This window comes from Octodon degus, unplaced genomic scaffold (assembly GCF_000260255.1).
Source record: "Octodon degus isolate 3935 unplaced genomic scaffold, OctDeg1.0 scaffold00183, whole genome shotgun sequence".
In the NCBI taxonomy this organism is placed as follows: domain Eukaryota; kingdom Metazoa; phylum Chordata; class Mammalia; order Rodentia; family Octodontidae; genus Octodon; species Octodon degus.
Genome location: NW_004524759.1, coordinates 2,743,526 through 2,758,703, shown reverse-complemented (window position 1 = coordinate 2,758,703; position 15,178 = coordinate 2,743,526). Strand labels below are relative to the sequence as shown.

General features: G+C 40.6%; 2 protein-coding genes across 3 annotated transcripts in view; one reads left to right on the top strand and one right to left on the bottom strand.

The window, feature by feature from the left end:
- The window catches only part of Bank1 (B cell scaffold protein with ankyrin repeats 1), a 323,433-nt gene that overhangs the window by 231,052 nt on the left and 77,203 nt on the right, over nt 1-15,178 (bottom strand). The window contains exons 3-4 of the mRNA XM_023703868.1: nt 14,983-15,137; nt 6,506-6,644 (exon numbers count right to left, since the gene is read on the bottom strand). Coding sequence (XP_023559636.1) covers nt 6,506-6,644; nt 14,983-15,137 — 294 coding nt within the window. The remainder of the gene's footprint in view (nt 1-6,505; nt 6,645-14,982; nt 15,138-15,178) is intronic.
- LOC101563081 (60S acidic ribosomal protein P1-like) lies at nt 12,682-12,993 on the top strand. 2 transcript variants are annotated; one of them, XM_023703870.1, is made up of 2 exons: nt 12,682-12,747; nt 12,829-12,993. In XM_023703870.1, the coding sequence occupies exons 1-2, from the start codon at nt 12,682-12,684 to the stop codon at nt 12,991-12,993; spliced, it is 231 nt and encodes a 76-aa protein (XP_023559638.1). The 2 variants fall into 2 exon arrangements, with proteins under 2 accessions (XP_023559638.1, XP_023559637.1); XM_023703869.1 differs by having other exon boundaries at nt 12,682-12,993.

Here is a 15,178-nt window from a genome sequence, read left to right as displayed (position 1 = left end):
ATGTTTATGGCAGCACAATTTGTGATAGCAAAATCTTGGAAACAACCAAGATGCCCATCACCTGAGGAATGGTTGAAAAAGATGTGGTATTTTTACACCATGGAGTATTATTCAGCTATTAAGAATGATAAACTCAAAGCCTTTATATTGAAATGGATACCACTTAAACATATACTCATAAGTGAAATAAACCAGACACACATGTGTTAATATTGTATAGTCTCCCTAGTATAAGAACTCAAAAGAAGAAATACAAATAGAAAGATATAATACAAATAAAAGGAAAGCAGGATCTCAAGGCATTCTAATTCTTAACCATTTTTTTTTTTGTTGAACGTTTCAATTATTCATGCATTTTCTTCTACTTTCTATCTATGTCTTCTTTAGAAGTTCTTAGCAGTTCTTTCATTATTGTTGTTATTTCTTTTTTGACCTGAGAGATTATTTTTAATTGTATTTATTCTATAGCACTATGGACCTCTTTCTTACTTCAGTTGTTATCATTTTTGAAGTTTCTGGTGTGTGACTTCCATGTTCTACTATGTTATACCATGTTCTTGTCTCCTGGACTTATTCCAGGTAAGCTAAAGGACTGAGAATGTTTTTTGCTCCTTGGTTTTGGCGTTTTTTAAGCTTCCAATGATCATCTGGATTCAGGAGTGATGGAAGAGTGGTGGTACATAAGTCATTAAGGTTCTTGCTAAAGTTAGGAGGCAGGGTAGGACTCAGCAAGGCTCTTGCCTTGATGGTGAAGACTAATTGACACTCAGCGAAGCTTCTCCACAGGTGGTAGGTGAAGTCCAGACTCACCAGGACCTCACAGCTGCCCAGAATCTACCTAAGTTTTAAGATTGTGGGATTGGGCACCAGTACAACCACCACACCTCCATACTGGTGGCCCATGGGGCTGTATTCACTAGGATCCTCACTTTTTGAGACACGGTTTCACTGCATAGTTCAGGCTGGCCTTGAACTCTCTACATAATCCAGGCTGTCCTCAAACTCTCTAAGTATTCCAGGCTGTCTTCAACCTCACAGTGATTCTCCTGACTCAGCTTCCTGAGCGTTGGGATTACGGGCATGTGCCACCAAACCTGGCAGCAATGAATCTTGAAAGAGAAATGTTGAGAAGGATTAATTGCTTTCTTCTGATATAGTACACTTAAAACATTCTAACTTTTTTCCAATCTAACATGATTTAATTTTAATACAGATTCAAAATGTTACCAGTAGATCTACTGATAATGTCATTGCTTTTGGAGTAATACTCCAAATGGTCTTTGAAGTGTCATATTTTCATATCTGCTGAGTGGTAGAAGTTAACCAAGACCTAATTATTGTTCCCTCTATGTAAGCAAGACTCACTTATGGAATCACTTCTTCAGAGGTCCTCTTTAGTAATGTATATTGCATTTTCATCTTCATGAACACATGATTATGAATAATTAGACACAATATTACTTTAACATGGGCTTGCTATGGTAACTACATTTTGCAGCTTTTCAATATAAATATAAGCCAGCTAATTTAAAGATGCAAATAGAATATAGCAAAAATAAGTTGTGTGGTTCACCATCGAATCGAGGCAAGCCTTAACACCTAACAGTGGAAATGGGCACTGTATAGGTCAATACCAACAAACTAGGCAAGGAGGTGAGAATCAGTAGTGAAGAGAAGTTGCAGAGTGTGAGGGAATCTTGGAGTAACTTGATACAAAATCCTACAGGTACTAGTGAGACACAATGATAAGTTCCATTTAAATTTCAAATCTCAAACTCCAGGCCACTTAAATGAATTTGTCTTTTTAAAACTTTTTATTAGTCCATGTGTGCAGTACATAAAGCTTACATTCCTTGTGTGGAGTTGATACATGGGCATTATGCATCTCAGTTCCTCTTACTTCCTTTCTCTCCTTTCTGTCCCTCTCCATCTCTGGGTGCCCTTACAATTTGTGGAAGATCTATCTCCCTACTTCCTGGTATCTTGTATTTTGTTTTCCATCTATAATTTGTTTTTCTCATATAAGAGAAACTATGTGTTATTTAAGCTTGTATGTCTCAAGGTACATTCATTTTCTTCCAAATGACTGAAGTTTCTCCTTTATGGAGAAAGTCTTTGTCTATGTAAGAAATTACTATAAGATTTTTCATGTCCAGACCGGCCAAATAGCTCAGCAGATTAAAGCACCTGCAAGCAGGCACAGGAGCCGGGGGTTCGATCCCTGGGCCTGCCATGCCAGTCCCGCCCCTGCGTCATGCTGAGATGGCAATTGAGACTATTGTGGTGGCACACGCCTGTAATCTCAGCTCTTGGGAGGCTGTAAACAGGTGGATCACTATGAGTCCAATCCAGTAGTGAGACCCTGAACACCCTGTAGGCCCTTCCCTAAAATAAAATTAAAAAAAATTTTTTTTTCATGTCCAAGCTAACCATGGCGAAGAAATCAGTGTGCCCTACTCTTTCCTTTATGCTATTTGTGAAGTAAACTGTGACCTCCAGAAGCCTCTTTCAACTTTCCTTTTTTCCACAATTTAACTGGTCTTCCCTTCTACTAAAGTGAATTATGGAAAATAGAATCCAAAGATAGTGTTGAATAATAAGAATATTTCATTAATTCAATACAAGTAGATACCTCATCAATCTGCTAACTTAAAGGCTCTTTTCCTTTTGTATTCCTATTGTATTCCTATTGCCTGTGAAGCTGTGGCCCTTTATGAAGCAATTTTAGCCTTTTCCTACAAGGCAAACATTAAAAGAACAGAGGTCAGATATCAACATGGCTGTGTGTTGATTAGAGGATTATGATTAAACATAGGTGGTTTCAGAAACTTGGTAACACTGAAAAATTGATCTCAATTTGAAATATATTAAAATTTTTTTTAATTATGACAGCTAAAAATCATAAATTGATCATAAAAAGTGATTTATCTTTTTTCCCTGAAGGAACTTTTGGCATTTGACATGAAATATTTTTCATGTTCTTTTAAAAAGTATGTATTATCTACACCAAAGTTTCTTAGTCAATGAAGAGATTATATTTTGTGGATGCATTATACAGTTTTTTCAGCTTTTAGTCAGCTGTCTCCCTGCTGTGTTAGGTTTGTTTAGCTGTGCTACAGGTATCAGAGAAATGCCCTCTTATTTCTCTGTAATCCCACCTCTTGGGAGGCTGTAAACAGGCAGATCACTACAAATCTGATCTAGCAGTGAGACCCTGAACACCCTATACACCCTTCCCTAAAATACAAAAAAAAAAATTTTTTTTTTCATGTCCAAGCTAAACATGGTGAAGAAATCAGTGAAAATAGATATCACTGATAGAAATTAGTTGATACTTCTAGCTGGGAGCCACCTTATGTGTTTTAATAGATTTAGATGTGAGCTAGAGCCACAGTAACTTCCAGTTGCTTTAGCCCAAAGTCCTCATGGAGGTGAGCTTGTGAGTGTGACTAGTACAATTGTTAGTTGTGGTATGTGAACTGGACTTAAATAAGAATCACTATCGGATCAGTAAAGCTCTGAGCATGTCTATGGATGATTGACAGGTAGGCCTTTAACGGAGGACGGTAGCCCCAGCCTGGATTTTTGGTGGCACAAACCAATAGACTTATAGCCAGGGCGGGATGCAAATGAGAAAAAGAAGCCCAGTTTTGAAGGTCTCTATCCTTCAAAACAGGTGTAGGTACATCCTTTCCTGCCATAGCCTTTGCACAATAGTCTCGGTCTCCAGTTCCTACAGCTTTTCAATGCAGAATCACCTTGATGGCTCTCCAGGGAGATTCCAGGCCTGTCACCCTGAACTGGGTCCATGTCCTGGGTCCATAATGTGTTCTTAGTGCCACTCATGTGGCTTCAAATGACAGGATTTCATCCTTTTATGGCTGTATAATCATTCCTTTACACATAAGTGGAGAATTAATCACATGCAAGCACATATATACATACATATATGAAAATGTTTTCTCTTTCTTTATTTACCCTCTGATGAGTACCAGAGTAATTCTACACATATCTTGCTACTATGAGTGGTACTGCAGCAGATACTGGGTCAAAAGCCTCCTAGACACAATGACTACTTCTTTTGGATATATATGCAGTGGTACTGCTGTATCATGTGATCATCTTGAGCTGACCCTCTAGTTTTAGGATGTGAACACTAAGCTTCTTTCCAAGCACCATACAGTTGTCCTGTTCTGGAAACAAACCTGCCACCCCTGGCCTCCATGCTGAGAATGTTTGGATACTATCAGACTTTTAGCCCACCAGGCTTTTGGGCAACCCACAGCCAGGCTGGTGTGGCATGTAGCCTGCACAGTGCCTGGTATAGGTTCAATCTCGTCTATGTATTGAATATCTTCTGTGGGCTTGAGGCCAGAGAAAAAGCTGCCTTCCCAATTTGACCAACTTACAAATAAATTTGTTTGTCCTGTTTCTCATTTTTATTTACTGTGGATGACTAGTCAGAAACTGAATGTGGTAGGTCCCACTTTAAGCTTCTGTGGGGCTGGTTCCATTTCTACTGCTAACATGAGGAGCCTAGAATGTTTCCCATCATGATTGCTCTGAGTTGCTTTCCAGATAGCTGTGCAGAAGAGTTACCCTTGCTACATTCTCACTAGTGCTTATTTTTGTCCTTTTGCTGTAGCCATTCAAAGTAGGGTGGGATAATACCTCAACTTTAGTTTTGACTACATTTCCTAGATGCTTAGTCATATTGAACATTTTTTCATAAAATTGTTGGTCATATATTTTAAAGACTGTGTTTTCAGAATTCTTTTCCCATTCTAGTAGGACTATTTTTGTTGCTGCTGTGTTTTCTGGGTTCTTTTTCCCATTCTACACGCTGTCTCTGTTCACTAGTGAGTCTGTGCTATGTAGAAGCTTCTCAGTCTAATATCATCCTATTTGTCTAGTTTTGCTTTTGGTTCTTATCCAAAAACTCTTGATCTGCCTTGACATCCTCAAATATTTCCCCTCTGGTTGCTTCTAGCAGTTTCCTGGTTTCAGCAATGCTGACACATTTTGTTTTTTGCAGTACTCTTACCCAGTACTCTTACAGTACTCTTAGTGAACTAAGCATGATTGCTTAGATAGTATGAATAATTTTACCTGATATGCTGATCTGCTACTTGGAAAATATTTAAGTACATCTTAATTTACAATATTGACTTTTAGGTAGCAATTTATTCTAACTAGGTTTAATTTAAACTCTGAAGCTAATAAAGTTAGAAATTTTTATTTATAAAATTATCTGCGAATGTGACATAAACAGGTGGTTTGTGACAAGAGAAAAGTGAAGAGACAGCATCCTCTCCCATTTCTCCTCTGTGCATACTTGACCATAGCAGAAGGCAGTCTGAAGCCTGAGGGAAGAGTCTTTTCTTCTTATAGCTCAGCTCGAGTGTAAGCCGTGCAAGGAGATGTGGGGAGGGCACTTTGCATAACATAGACACACATCAAGGAATGTCCTTTAGGTAGACTGCACAATAATTACATTCTAAGGGTGTGTGTGTGTGTGTGTGTGTGTGTGTGTGTGTGTGTATGTTTGATATTCTTCAATTTTAAATATTTTTATTACATTTTCAAGTTCATGATAACACTGAGTACCTTTTCATTTCAAGATATTTTGTGAGGGTCACATTTAGGAAATTGTATAAAGTAATTTTATTATTTGATTATAAAAGAATATCATAAAACAAGCAGTCTTACACTAAAACATTCAGAAGCTGATATATAATTATATTTTGATTTTAATGCAAGGATTGTGGTAAGTATGGTGAGTCTATCTGGAGCTTTATACCTGGTAGAGTTGATTATGTCACGAGCAGGCCTGGATCATCAGGGGATCCCTTTAGAAAGCAAGCATTGTGCACTCCCCACCTTGTGTCTGTGTCGTGCACTGTGCTCACCCTCTGTCTGTCTCCTTGCACAAGTTAGACTAAAGCTGATTGGTAAGAAAGAAGGACTCTATCCCCAGACTCTAGAACACATTAGACCCTGCCTTTACAAATGAAGTAACGGAATGATGTACAAATTGTCCAAGAGACGGTACAGGTACAATGGTTAGATAATGGTGAAAAAAAATACTGTCTCCAAAACAACAAAAAATATATTCCAAGGCTTGGACAGAAGGAAAAAAAAAACCCAGAAAGTTCATTAATAAAATCTGAGAATCTGCTAATCCTAATGCTATAACCAAGGAAATAATTTTAGTTCTGTATTTAATAGCTGATAAATATTAAAGTGCTCTCTGTGAACATGTTTAAAAATATGCTACTGGTTGTCATTTCACTATGCAGTATACAACCTGATTTCTCATAATTTATATGTTCTTAGTCTTGCAAATCCAGCTTAATAATAACAACGTTGGATGTGTGAGAGCTAAACACAGGATGCACCTGCAGGACAGGGTTAGTTTTTGTAGGGAAGTGAAACCATTTATCATAAATTTCATGAAAGAAACTCAGGCTGCTGTTCTATATTTATTAAAGCATAAAATTCTTACCTAAGGCTTTCATACACCAGACGTTCTTATCCCAAAGGGCAGGCTGTGTTCGAATGCACTTGGTATGTGATGTAAACTCAGCCTCTACAGTCTCACCAACTACTTCATCTTTCAGGAAAATGAATATCTCACCAGGATTCTATAAGATGAAGATGTAACCCAGTTAAACACTTGAAACACTTTGTCTTAACCAAGGAACTCTTTGCATTTATGAGTGAGAAAGGTCATGTGCTCTCACTGAATGTCTTTTGCCCTATTATATTTGCAGTCATATTCAGAAATGAAATATGTAAATGTGATTTTCACTCTATTTTAAATTTATCAATCTGATATTTATTGAGTGCTTCCCCTCAACACCATATTTGGCAGTGAACAGTGGTGAGAATAGAGCAGGCTTGCCTCTCACTTCTCCCTGCTCATGGCCCTGTCATGGGTAGCAGAGTCTGGAGACCAGCGGAGCCCTACAATGCAACTGGTTTTCCTCTCTAGCTACCTCAAACTCTTTGGTTTATCTGTCAGTGAGATACCATCCAAGTACAATGACTTTTGTAAATGTCCTACTTTTTTAATGTAGTAGAAACACTCTGATTACTCTTTTTAAAGAATGTCTTAAGTTTTATGAAATGGCCAAAGGTTACAAATCCACAAGTTGAAGATTTAACTAATTTGGAAGATATAAATTTATAGGCATATGGTTTGAAGAATTTTTTTTTGAAAAGACACTAGAAATGAGTAGAGCTTAAGGGAAGAAAAAACATTTATTGTGTGTCTATGCTACACTAGGAATTATTGTAAGTACTTTCTACACAAAGATTTTTCTTTCCATCCCAAATGAGACACACACGCACCTCAAGAAAAACATGGATCAGATGATTACTTTTTTCTTTTAGCAACAGAGCAATGATTACTTTTATCTACTTCTGAAGATAATCAGAAGCACTCACTTCCAAATCCACCTATCCCATACATCATGCTAGCCTTTTGGAAAAATATTTTTTTCATTATATGATATAACACTTTCGAAGACTTGCTTCATAGTCCTACTAAATTTCATTCTCATACCAAATAAAAAGGGACTCCATTTATTTTCACTCATAAAGTCATGTTTATCCAAAGTCAGAATGCTCTTGCTTAAATGTTATCTCCCTAAGCATAACTCACAAACCAATAAAACTTGCATTTTAATGGCATCAAAGAGTTTCTACAAATAGGACCAAATAATTACAGCTGATCCACAAATCTGCTTAGGGCATTTTTGCAAGAGTCATGCTCCCAAATATTTGTCCATAAGATCCTTTTGAACCTTTCCTCTTCCCTACCCTGTTCAACTGCAGTGGAGGAAACACCTTATCTTCAAATAACCACCTGAGCCCTGTCATTCTTGCCCTCCATGGGCAGTGTGCAGAAAGTAGGGGGTCTGCCCTTTCTCTGGGTCTTCAGTGCCTTCAGCTCTTCATGTCTGTCACCCAACCTTGAGTCTTTAAGTCTACTCACTTTGGCTCACTCTTCAGGAGCCTCTGCTTTGCTGTTCTTCCCAGTTCTTCCATGCATGAACCACTTCAAGCTTGACTTTGACTTTGCTCTTTCCTAAAGTGGCCCGCACAGATGTCCTCCGTGAATGTTTTATTCACATTACCAACTCATTCTCATTCATGAGAGATCCCACAGCTACTTCACATGCATCAGATTCCTTCCTTAATAGAGGGCAGGATGCCACCTTTCAACCATTTTCAGAGAAAAATTCTAAACAAGAGACAAGTGTCCTGACCTCCCCAAATGAGGCACATACCTCTTCATTTGTACCCAGGCCGGCTTCCTGGGCTGTGACCTGTGCCCTCACACAGACTTACTGCTTACTGCTCTTGGCTTACTGCTCACTGGTCACTGCCTGAAATACTTAATAATTTGAACAAAGGGCCTTGAGTTTTCATTGTGCATTGCAAATGAGATACTTGGTCTGTTTGTGCATGGTATTATTCTAGTATTTAGCTGCTTTTCCCATTTGCTCTCAGACTTCGGCTGTCCACTGAGGATGAACTCAGGCTTCACCAGCTCCATCAAACCCTGCTAGAACCTCAGCACTCAAGAGCTTGGAATTCCAAGGGGATTCTAGAGCAGTTCACATCTATACCCCTCAGTCCAGCCCTGCTTGATTTTACCTCTACCCATTCTAGTTCCACATGTCTGCTGCTGGAGGCACAGCTAGATTTTACACATCATGAAGGAGTTTTTATTTTCTCACATCATGCAGTAACTTGTAAAAGTTATGCATATAAGAGATCATATATATATATAGTGAGATTTTCTCTTGGACTATGATCCACTTTATCTGCCCACCACACCACCCTGGTTAGCAGCCCATGGACCTCTGGCCCATGGATCTCTGGATGAATTCAGCTCATTTGGGTCATGAGGCCTGAATCTTTTCATTCACAAAGCTGTTGCGTGACTCTGTCTTTTGATGCCTCTGTGTGGCCCTTAATTGGGCCTGAGAAATCAGACAGTGGGGTATGGTGATGATCACTACAAAACTCAAATGTTTTCTCACATTGGTCACAAGTGCTGAGGCCTAAAGTGCAGAGCTGAATGTTGGTGCACACTGAAGCAGGTCGGCAGCGAGCTCTCTGGTCCTGCTGACATGGCATCTTTAGCTTAAATGATTCAGTGAGACGAGGTGGGGGGAGACGTTGATCGCAGTGACCTCAGGAACTTGTTATGGGCTTTATCCAGTGGCCAACAGCTCCTTCCATGCATCAATCCAGGCTGTGGTGCCAGGGCTATGTGGGTCTCTGTTTGACATTAGTTTTATCCAGAACAACAGAGGAATAATTTGTCACAGTGGGCCACAATTTGGCTGCTAATTCTCACTTTCAGAGTCACCTGGAAAGCTTTGACAACTCTGTCCAGGTTACAACAGGCCATTTATTTCTGGATCTGTGAAGGTGAGAATTTAAAAGAAAACAATTTCCTTGTAGTCTCTAATGGTTCCTAGTACTTGGAGAACCAATTGTCTTGTCAAAGGAAAAAGACATTTTGACTTCTCTGTATCTCATTTCTAGAATGGCAGCATTTCAGAGAATGGGCATTTTAAGCAGTGGGCACAATCATCTTATACTTTGTTGAGCTTTTAAAATTAAGTCACTGAAGGGCCAGCCAGATAGCTCAGTGGACTAAAGTGCCTGCTCAGGCAGATGCAGGGACTGGGGTTTGATCTCCAGCGTGCCATGCCAGACCCACCCCCGGGGTTCTGAAACTAGGCATGGTGGTCAAGGCTATAATCCCAGTGCTTGGGAGGCTGTAAACAGGAGGATCACTAAGAGTCTGATCTGTATAGTGAGACCCTATAGACTCTGTACTAAATACATAAAGAATAAAATGATAATAATAAAATTAAGTCACTGGATTAGGCCTTGGTTACAAAGAACTGACTTGTGATTTGGCATCAGAACTACATTGCAGGTGCTGGCTGTTACTGTTTACTATTTTAAATTGGATACAGGGCCACTGTTAAGAGGAAATCTCTGAGCGCCCGAGGGGTATAAGAGGTGCATTCTTCCTTAATGTCTGGGGGTCTCTCTGTTTGCTGAGTCCGTAGTTGGTGGTCAGTGCTGTAGGTTTGGAGATTCAGGATCTTTTCAGATACAGGGGTGTTGAGGAGCAGGTCACAAAATTTAGGCCCTATTAGAGGATTTTTTTGTGTTCTAGGATTCTGATAGGCTATTGAATGAAATTAATGCACATCTAATTCTAGTAAAGCCACTGAGGTGGTCTTCAGGGTTGCCCTATAACATTAAAAACTGAATTTGTTTAAGAAATCAATGTATGAACTGGTTTGAAAGATATCTTAATCTCATTCTCAGAATATCAGGGTAGCTGCAGTGGGAGAATAAAACCCAGAAGAAAGGACTAAGTGTTAGTTGTACTGAAGGAAGGGAACAATTTGGGGCAGGAAGGCTGAGATTTGGCTGGAAGTTTCTTCCAAAAGGAAGGGGAGCGGGCACATTAGAGATGTGCCTGTGAGGATGGAAGGAGGTAGAGGAGAGGCATTCACCTGGTGATGGGGGGCACTGCTGGGGACACACTGAGGCTGTCACCCAGGCTGTGATGGGGCTCACAGAAAGGAGTAGAGCAGAGGCTTCAGGGGCAAACTCTGGCACTTCAGGAGGCACTCTCATGGAGAGCATACTTGATGGAACTCTCTTAAAACTTTGGATAAAATTTCTAAAGAGAGCGACTGAGCTAGGCATGGAGGAATGCATCTGGCATCCTGGTATGGTGACAGGCTGAGGCAAAAGGGCCCCAAGTTTCTGTCCAGTGTGGATAACTTGCTGACTCAATGACATCCTATCTCAAAAACAAAAAAAAAAAGGCTGGGAATGTTGCTTAAGGTGAAGGTCCTGGGTTTGATCCCCAGTATGGCAATAACAATAAAATAACAAAAAATAAGAAGGAGTAGCTGGAAGTACTCTTCCAAGATTAAGTAGCTCTATTGAGTGACTGTAGGACATCTGGGCAGCTTGCAGAGAAGCTGTGAAGAGAGAGACACTGAACTGATGGCTGTGTGCAGCAGGTCTTAGGATGAACTGATGTGGTACCATTCTGCATGTTGGGGCAGGAGAGAGCCACAAGTTCACAGTGAGCACTGGCCTGGTCATGGCCCCTGTCCTGGGCATCAGAGAAGCTGCTTTGGATTCCAGGCTGCTACTACCAGCTTCTGTAACATCTCCCATTTTCAACAACTACAGATGCTGGTGGAGTCACCCAAGACTCCCTTTCCTAGGAGGGACTCCCCTCACAACACACACACACACACACACACACACACACACACACACACACACACTCATACTCAGTTGGGAACCTTGAAGGCCAGGGAACTGCCAGAGAGTTGCATGGTATTGAAATTGCAGGAGAAGGGAGGCCACCAAACTGGGGCCAGTAGGATGGGGTGAGGTATCACTTCCATGGAAGAGTGCATGTTGTAGGGAGCCTGCCTGGGCACTCAGGAGTACAAGGAGTCTTTTGAACAATGGACTCATCAGACTGAGACTCATAGATTTCATTGCTAAAGCTGTAATCCTTTGAGGCAAAACCAAGAAGAAAATGCTAGAAAAATTAACATCCTGGCCAAAAAGCAGAGCAAACATTTAAAACTATAAAATACTCCAAAGTACACCAATCCTCAGAAAGTAAAAAAAAGAGACCAAATGGAGAGGTAGGTTGAAGTCCAAAACTTCCCTTTGTTTTTCTCAAGGACACAGGTAATGACTTACACAAACAGAACTGCAGCAGATCTTGGTGAGCTCATACAAAACAAGTCAAAGAAAAAAATTATTTTTCCTAGTGTTTTAGAAAGTGGGAACAGGTTTTCAATGCCTACAAAATTGAAAATCTCTGGAAAAAAAGAACTCAGGGAAAAGAAACAAAGCAGAGAGTCTGATACCCCCAGCTCCTGGTCCTGGGCAGCAGGAGCATCACCCACCACCTGATTAGCGATGGACCAAGGCAAATTTCCCAGCCTGTGCAGGCATGTGGAGAGAGGTCCACAGACTCACAGTTCCACAGCTGAGGCAACACAAGTAGGATCTCATCCAACCCTATCCCCAAGAATGTAGACTATGACCCATAGAAGTCATGCTGGAGACAGCACTACCAGGAGGAATGAACAGGCTGCAAAGATGCTGGTGGGAAGGAGGGCCATCTCACATCAGTCCAGGCCATAGGCAGGAATAGCATCATACATTTCTGGATTGTTTAGGATGGCAGGGCAACTTTACCTGTCTCTTCCCATGGGCAGAGCCTCTGTTCACCTGGAATTAGATGACTCCTCAGAAGTGAGCTAAAGATCCAAGCATGCTTTGGGAAAATCAGCTGACACTGAACAGTACCACTGCAGACTTAAGATTTCACTTAGCTGGGTACAAATGGTCTTTTCTGTGGTAGCTGGCAACCATCACAAGGACTTAGATTGTATTTAAATCTACATACAAAGAATGCAAGATTGTGATTTTGGTCCAAAGGGCTAGATTATTTCGAATTCTTAGGTAGTGGGGCTGGTATTAAAACAATCTCATATGACCTTCTAACTCTTACAATGTTCCGAGGAAGCTAAGACCGTGTTGGGGTGAGGCCCTCACATCCTCTGGCAACTAGCACCACGTCCAGCAGTCCGAGTCATGGCCTCCATCTCCGAGCTCGCCTGCACCTACTCCATCCTTGTCCTGCATGATGATGAGGTGACCGTGATGGAGGATAAGATCAATGCCCTCATTAAAGCAGCTGGTGTCAGTGTCGAACCTTTCTGGCCTGGCTTGTTTGCAAAGGCCCTGGCTGATGTCAACATCAGGAGCCTCATCTGCAATGTAGGGGCTGGAGGCCCTGCTCCTGCAGTGGGCACTACACCTGCAATTGGCCCTGTGCCCTTCACCACTGCTACGCCAGCTGAGGAGAAGAAGGTGGAAGCAAAGAACAAAGAATTGGAGGACTGACATGGGCTTTGGTCTTTTCGACTAAACCTCATTTTGTAACATGTTCAATCAAAACTGAACAGCTAAAAATTAAAAAAAAAACAAAACTAAGGTACTTAAGAGGGGTGTGATGCTGAAATAATTGAACCTCGAATGATCTGAAAAAATTTTATCCATGTCAATAGCAAAAGTCCATGGTTGAGCTATGAAAGAATCTCCATCCTAACTGGCCACCTACACAACACAACCTCCCTTAAAGGAAGTGAAACTTGATTTTTGGAATTTGATTTCTTTGCAACTTTAATAACAGAGTGGGTTTTACAGTGTTCAAATTCTAATGCTGCAGATATTTTTAAAGCATCTATCAAGACTCACTGCATAGTTCTGCTGAGCTATTTTTAGCTTCAGAGGTTTTGTTCAGGGTGAATTATTTTTGATTTATCTATTTGGGAGCAGCTCACATTTCTCTTGTTACATTTCTTATTTCTCCTGTTATTTCTGACTCCGTAGGAGCTCTTAGCTTGGGTTGCATAGCTCAGCTCCTTCTGTAAGTTTCTGAGTCTCTTAAACGTGTTGTGATTTTCTTTGCCTGATCATTTGTCAGCTCCAACAAACCTATAAGTGTGAGTTCCTAGGGCTGCTAAGATAATGTCGAAGCAGTTTGCCTTCTTCTGGAATGGATGGCACAGTAGCTTAGAACAAAGCTGTTCCTACTCAGGCATATGTGTTTGAGGAAAGGAGAAAACCAAGCTTCAGAGTTCTGAAGAGCAACAAGCTTCCACCACCTCATGATCAGGGGACCAGAAATCACTGGTGAGTCCAGGTCTTCAGGGAGTGCAGATTCACAGGCTGCCACCGAAAGGACACTTAGGCATCCCTGGACAATTTTCTGGTATCTTTTGCTTTTTCTGCTGAAGGCCACTATAGACATCAAGGTTCCAGTTTTTGTCACATCACCTTGACAGAGAGCCAGGTCATGTTCTACTTGGGGCTCATTTTGGTGGCTCACTCTCAGGGAGAATTAGCAGGAAGATCTTTCAGGAATATGTTTCCATCTAGTCACCTTTGATATCTTTCCCCAGTGTTATATGATTATTCCCTGCAGGACAGGATCTCACAGTCCTCATGATATTTCTATTTAATAATTTCAGCTAGTTTTTTTTTTTTTATTGCTGAGACAAAATTCCCAGCACCCAAAGTTAAAGGAGGAAAGGTTTCTTTCAGTCACAGTTTATAGAGGGTTCAGTCCATAGTTGTCTAGCTCAAAGGAAGGGGGCTACAGCACAGAGGCATTGAAGAGGTGAAATAGTCCATGGTAGGTCATGTAGAAGGCAGCGAGCAGCAAGCAGCAAGCCTGCCTTCTTTCTGCTCCTTTCTTTTCCATCCAGGCTACAAGCCTATTGACTGGGGCCAGCCATGGGGCTTCCTGTTATCCATACTGAGAATTATGTAAATTCTAATTAGTGGATTAATTTAGTAGCCCACACCTTAATCCCAGTATCACATACCCTAAATCCAGGCAGCTTTGAAATGTACAATCTATAAGCACATGAAGCTTTGGTGGGGTAGGGGTGGGTATTTAGATGCCTAAGCCTCAAGATCAGCCTTTAAAATTCATTTATAAGTGAAAAGCTGATTGAACTAAAAATAATTTTTTAAAATTTTGTTTGATACATTTTCCTTTAGGAAAATTAAATACTTTAGTATGTTTAATATGAACCCATAGTCTTTTAAGTATCTTGATCTTTACAGATAAAAATTATATATCTGTTTGCAAAATGTCAGGTCACACTTGACAAAATGAAGCTTTTGTGTATTCTCTATTATCCAATCAGTCAATGAATATGTATGAGATGCCAACTATTTGCCAGATACTGTGTAGGTTATAACATAGCATGAACAAAGTATACCAAGATGCCACATATTTTGTAGCTTATAGTCTGGCAAAATGCAATATCTATTAAATAAGTGTCAAGGCCATTTAACAGGACAGCAGACAGTGTTACCCACCTCACAAGGAACTTCAGCAGGAAGCACCATGGCCAGGGATACAGCACTCTCGGAGGTTCCTGATGAGGCTTCAGGTTCATTTCTCTCTCTCTTTTCCCCAGGATTGTTCTCTCTTTGGTCTGCTGGAACGCTGACCTCCAGGTAATCTTCATAATCTAGAGGTCATTTGGTGAATACAGATTACAATGTATTATTT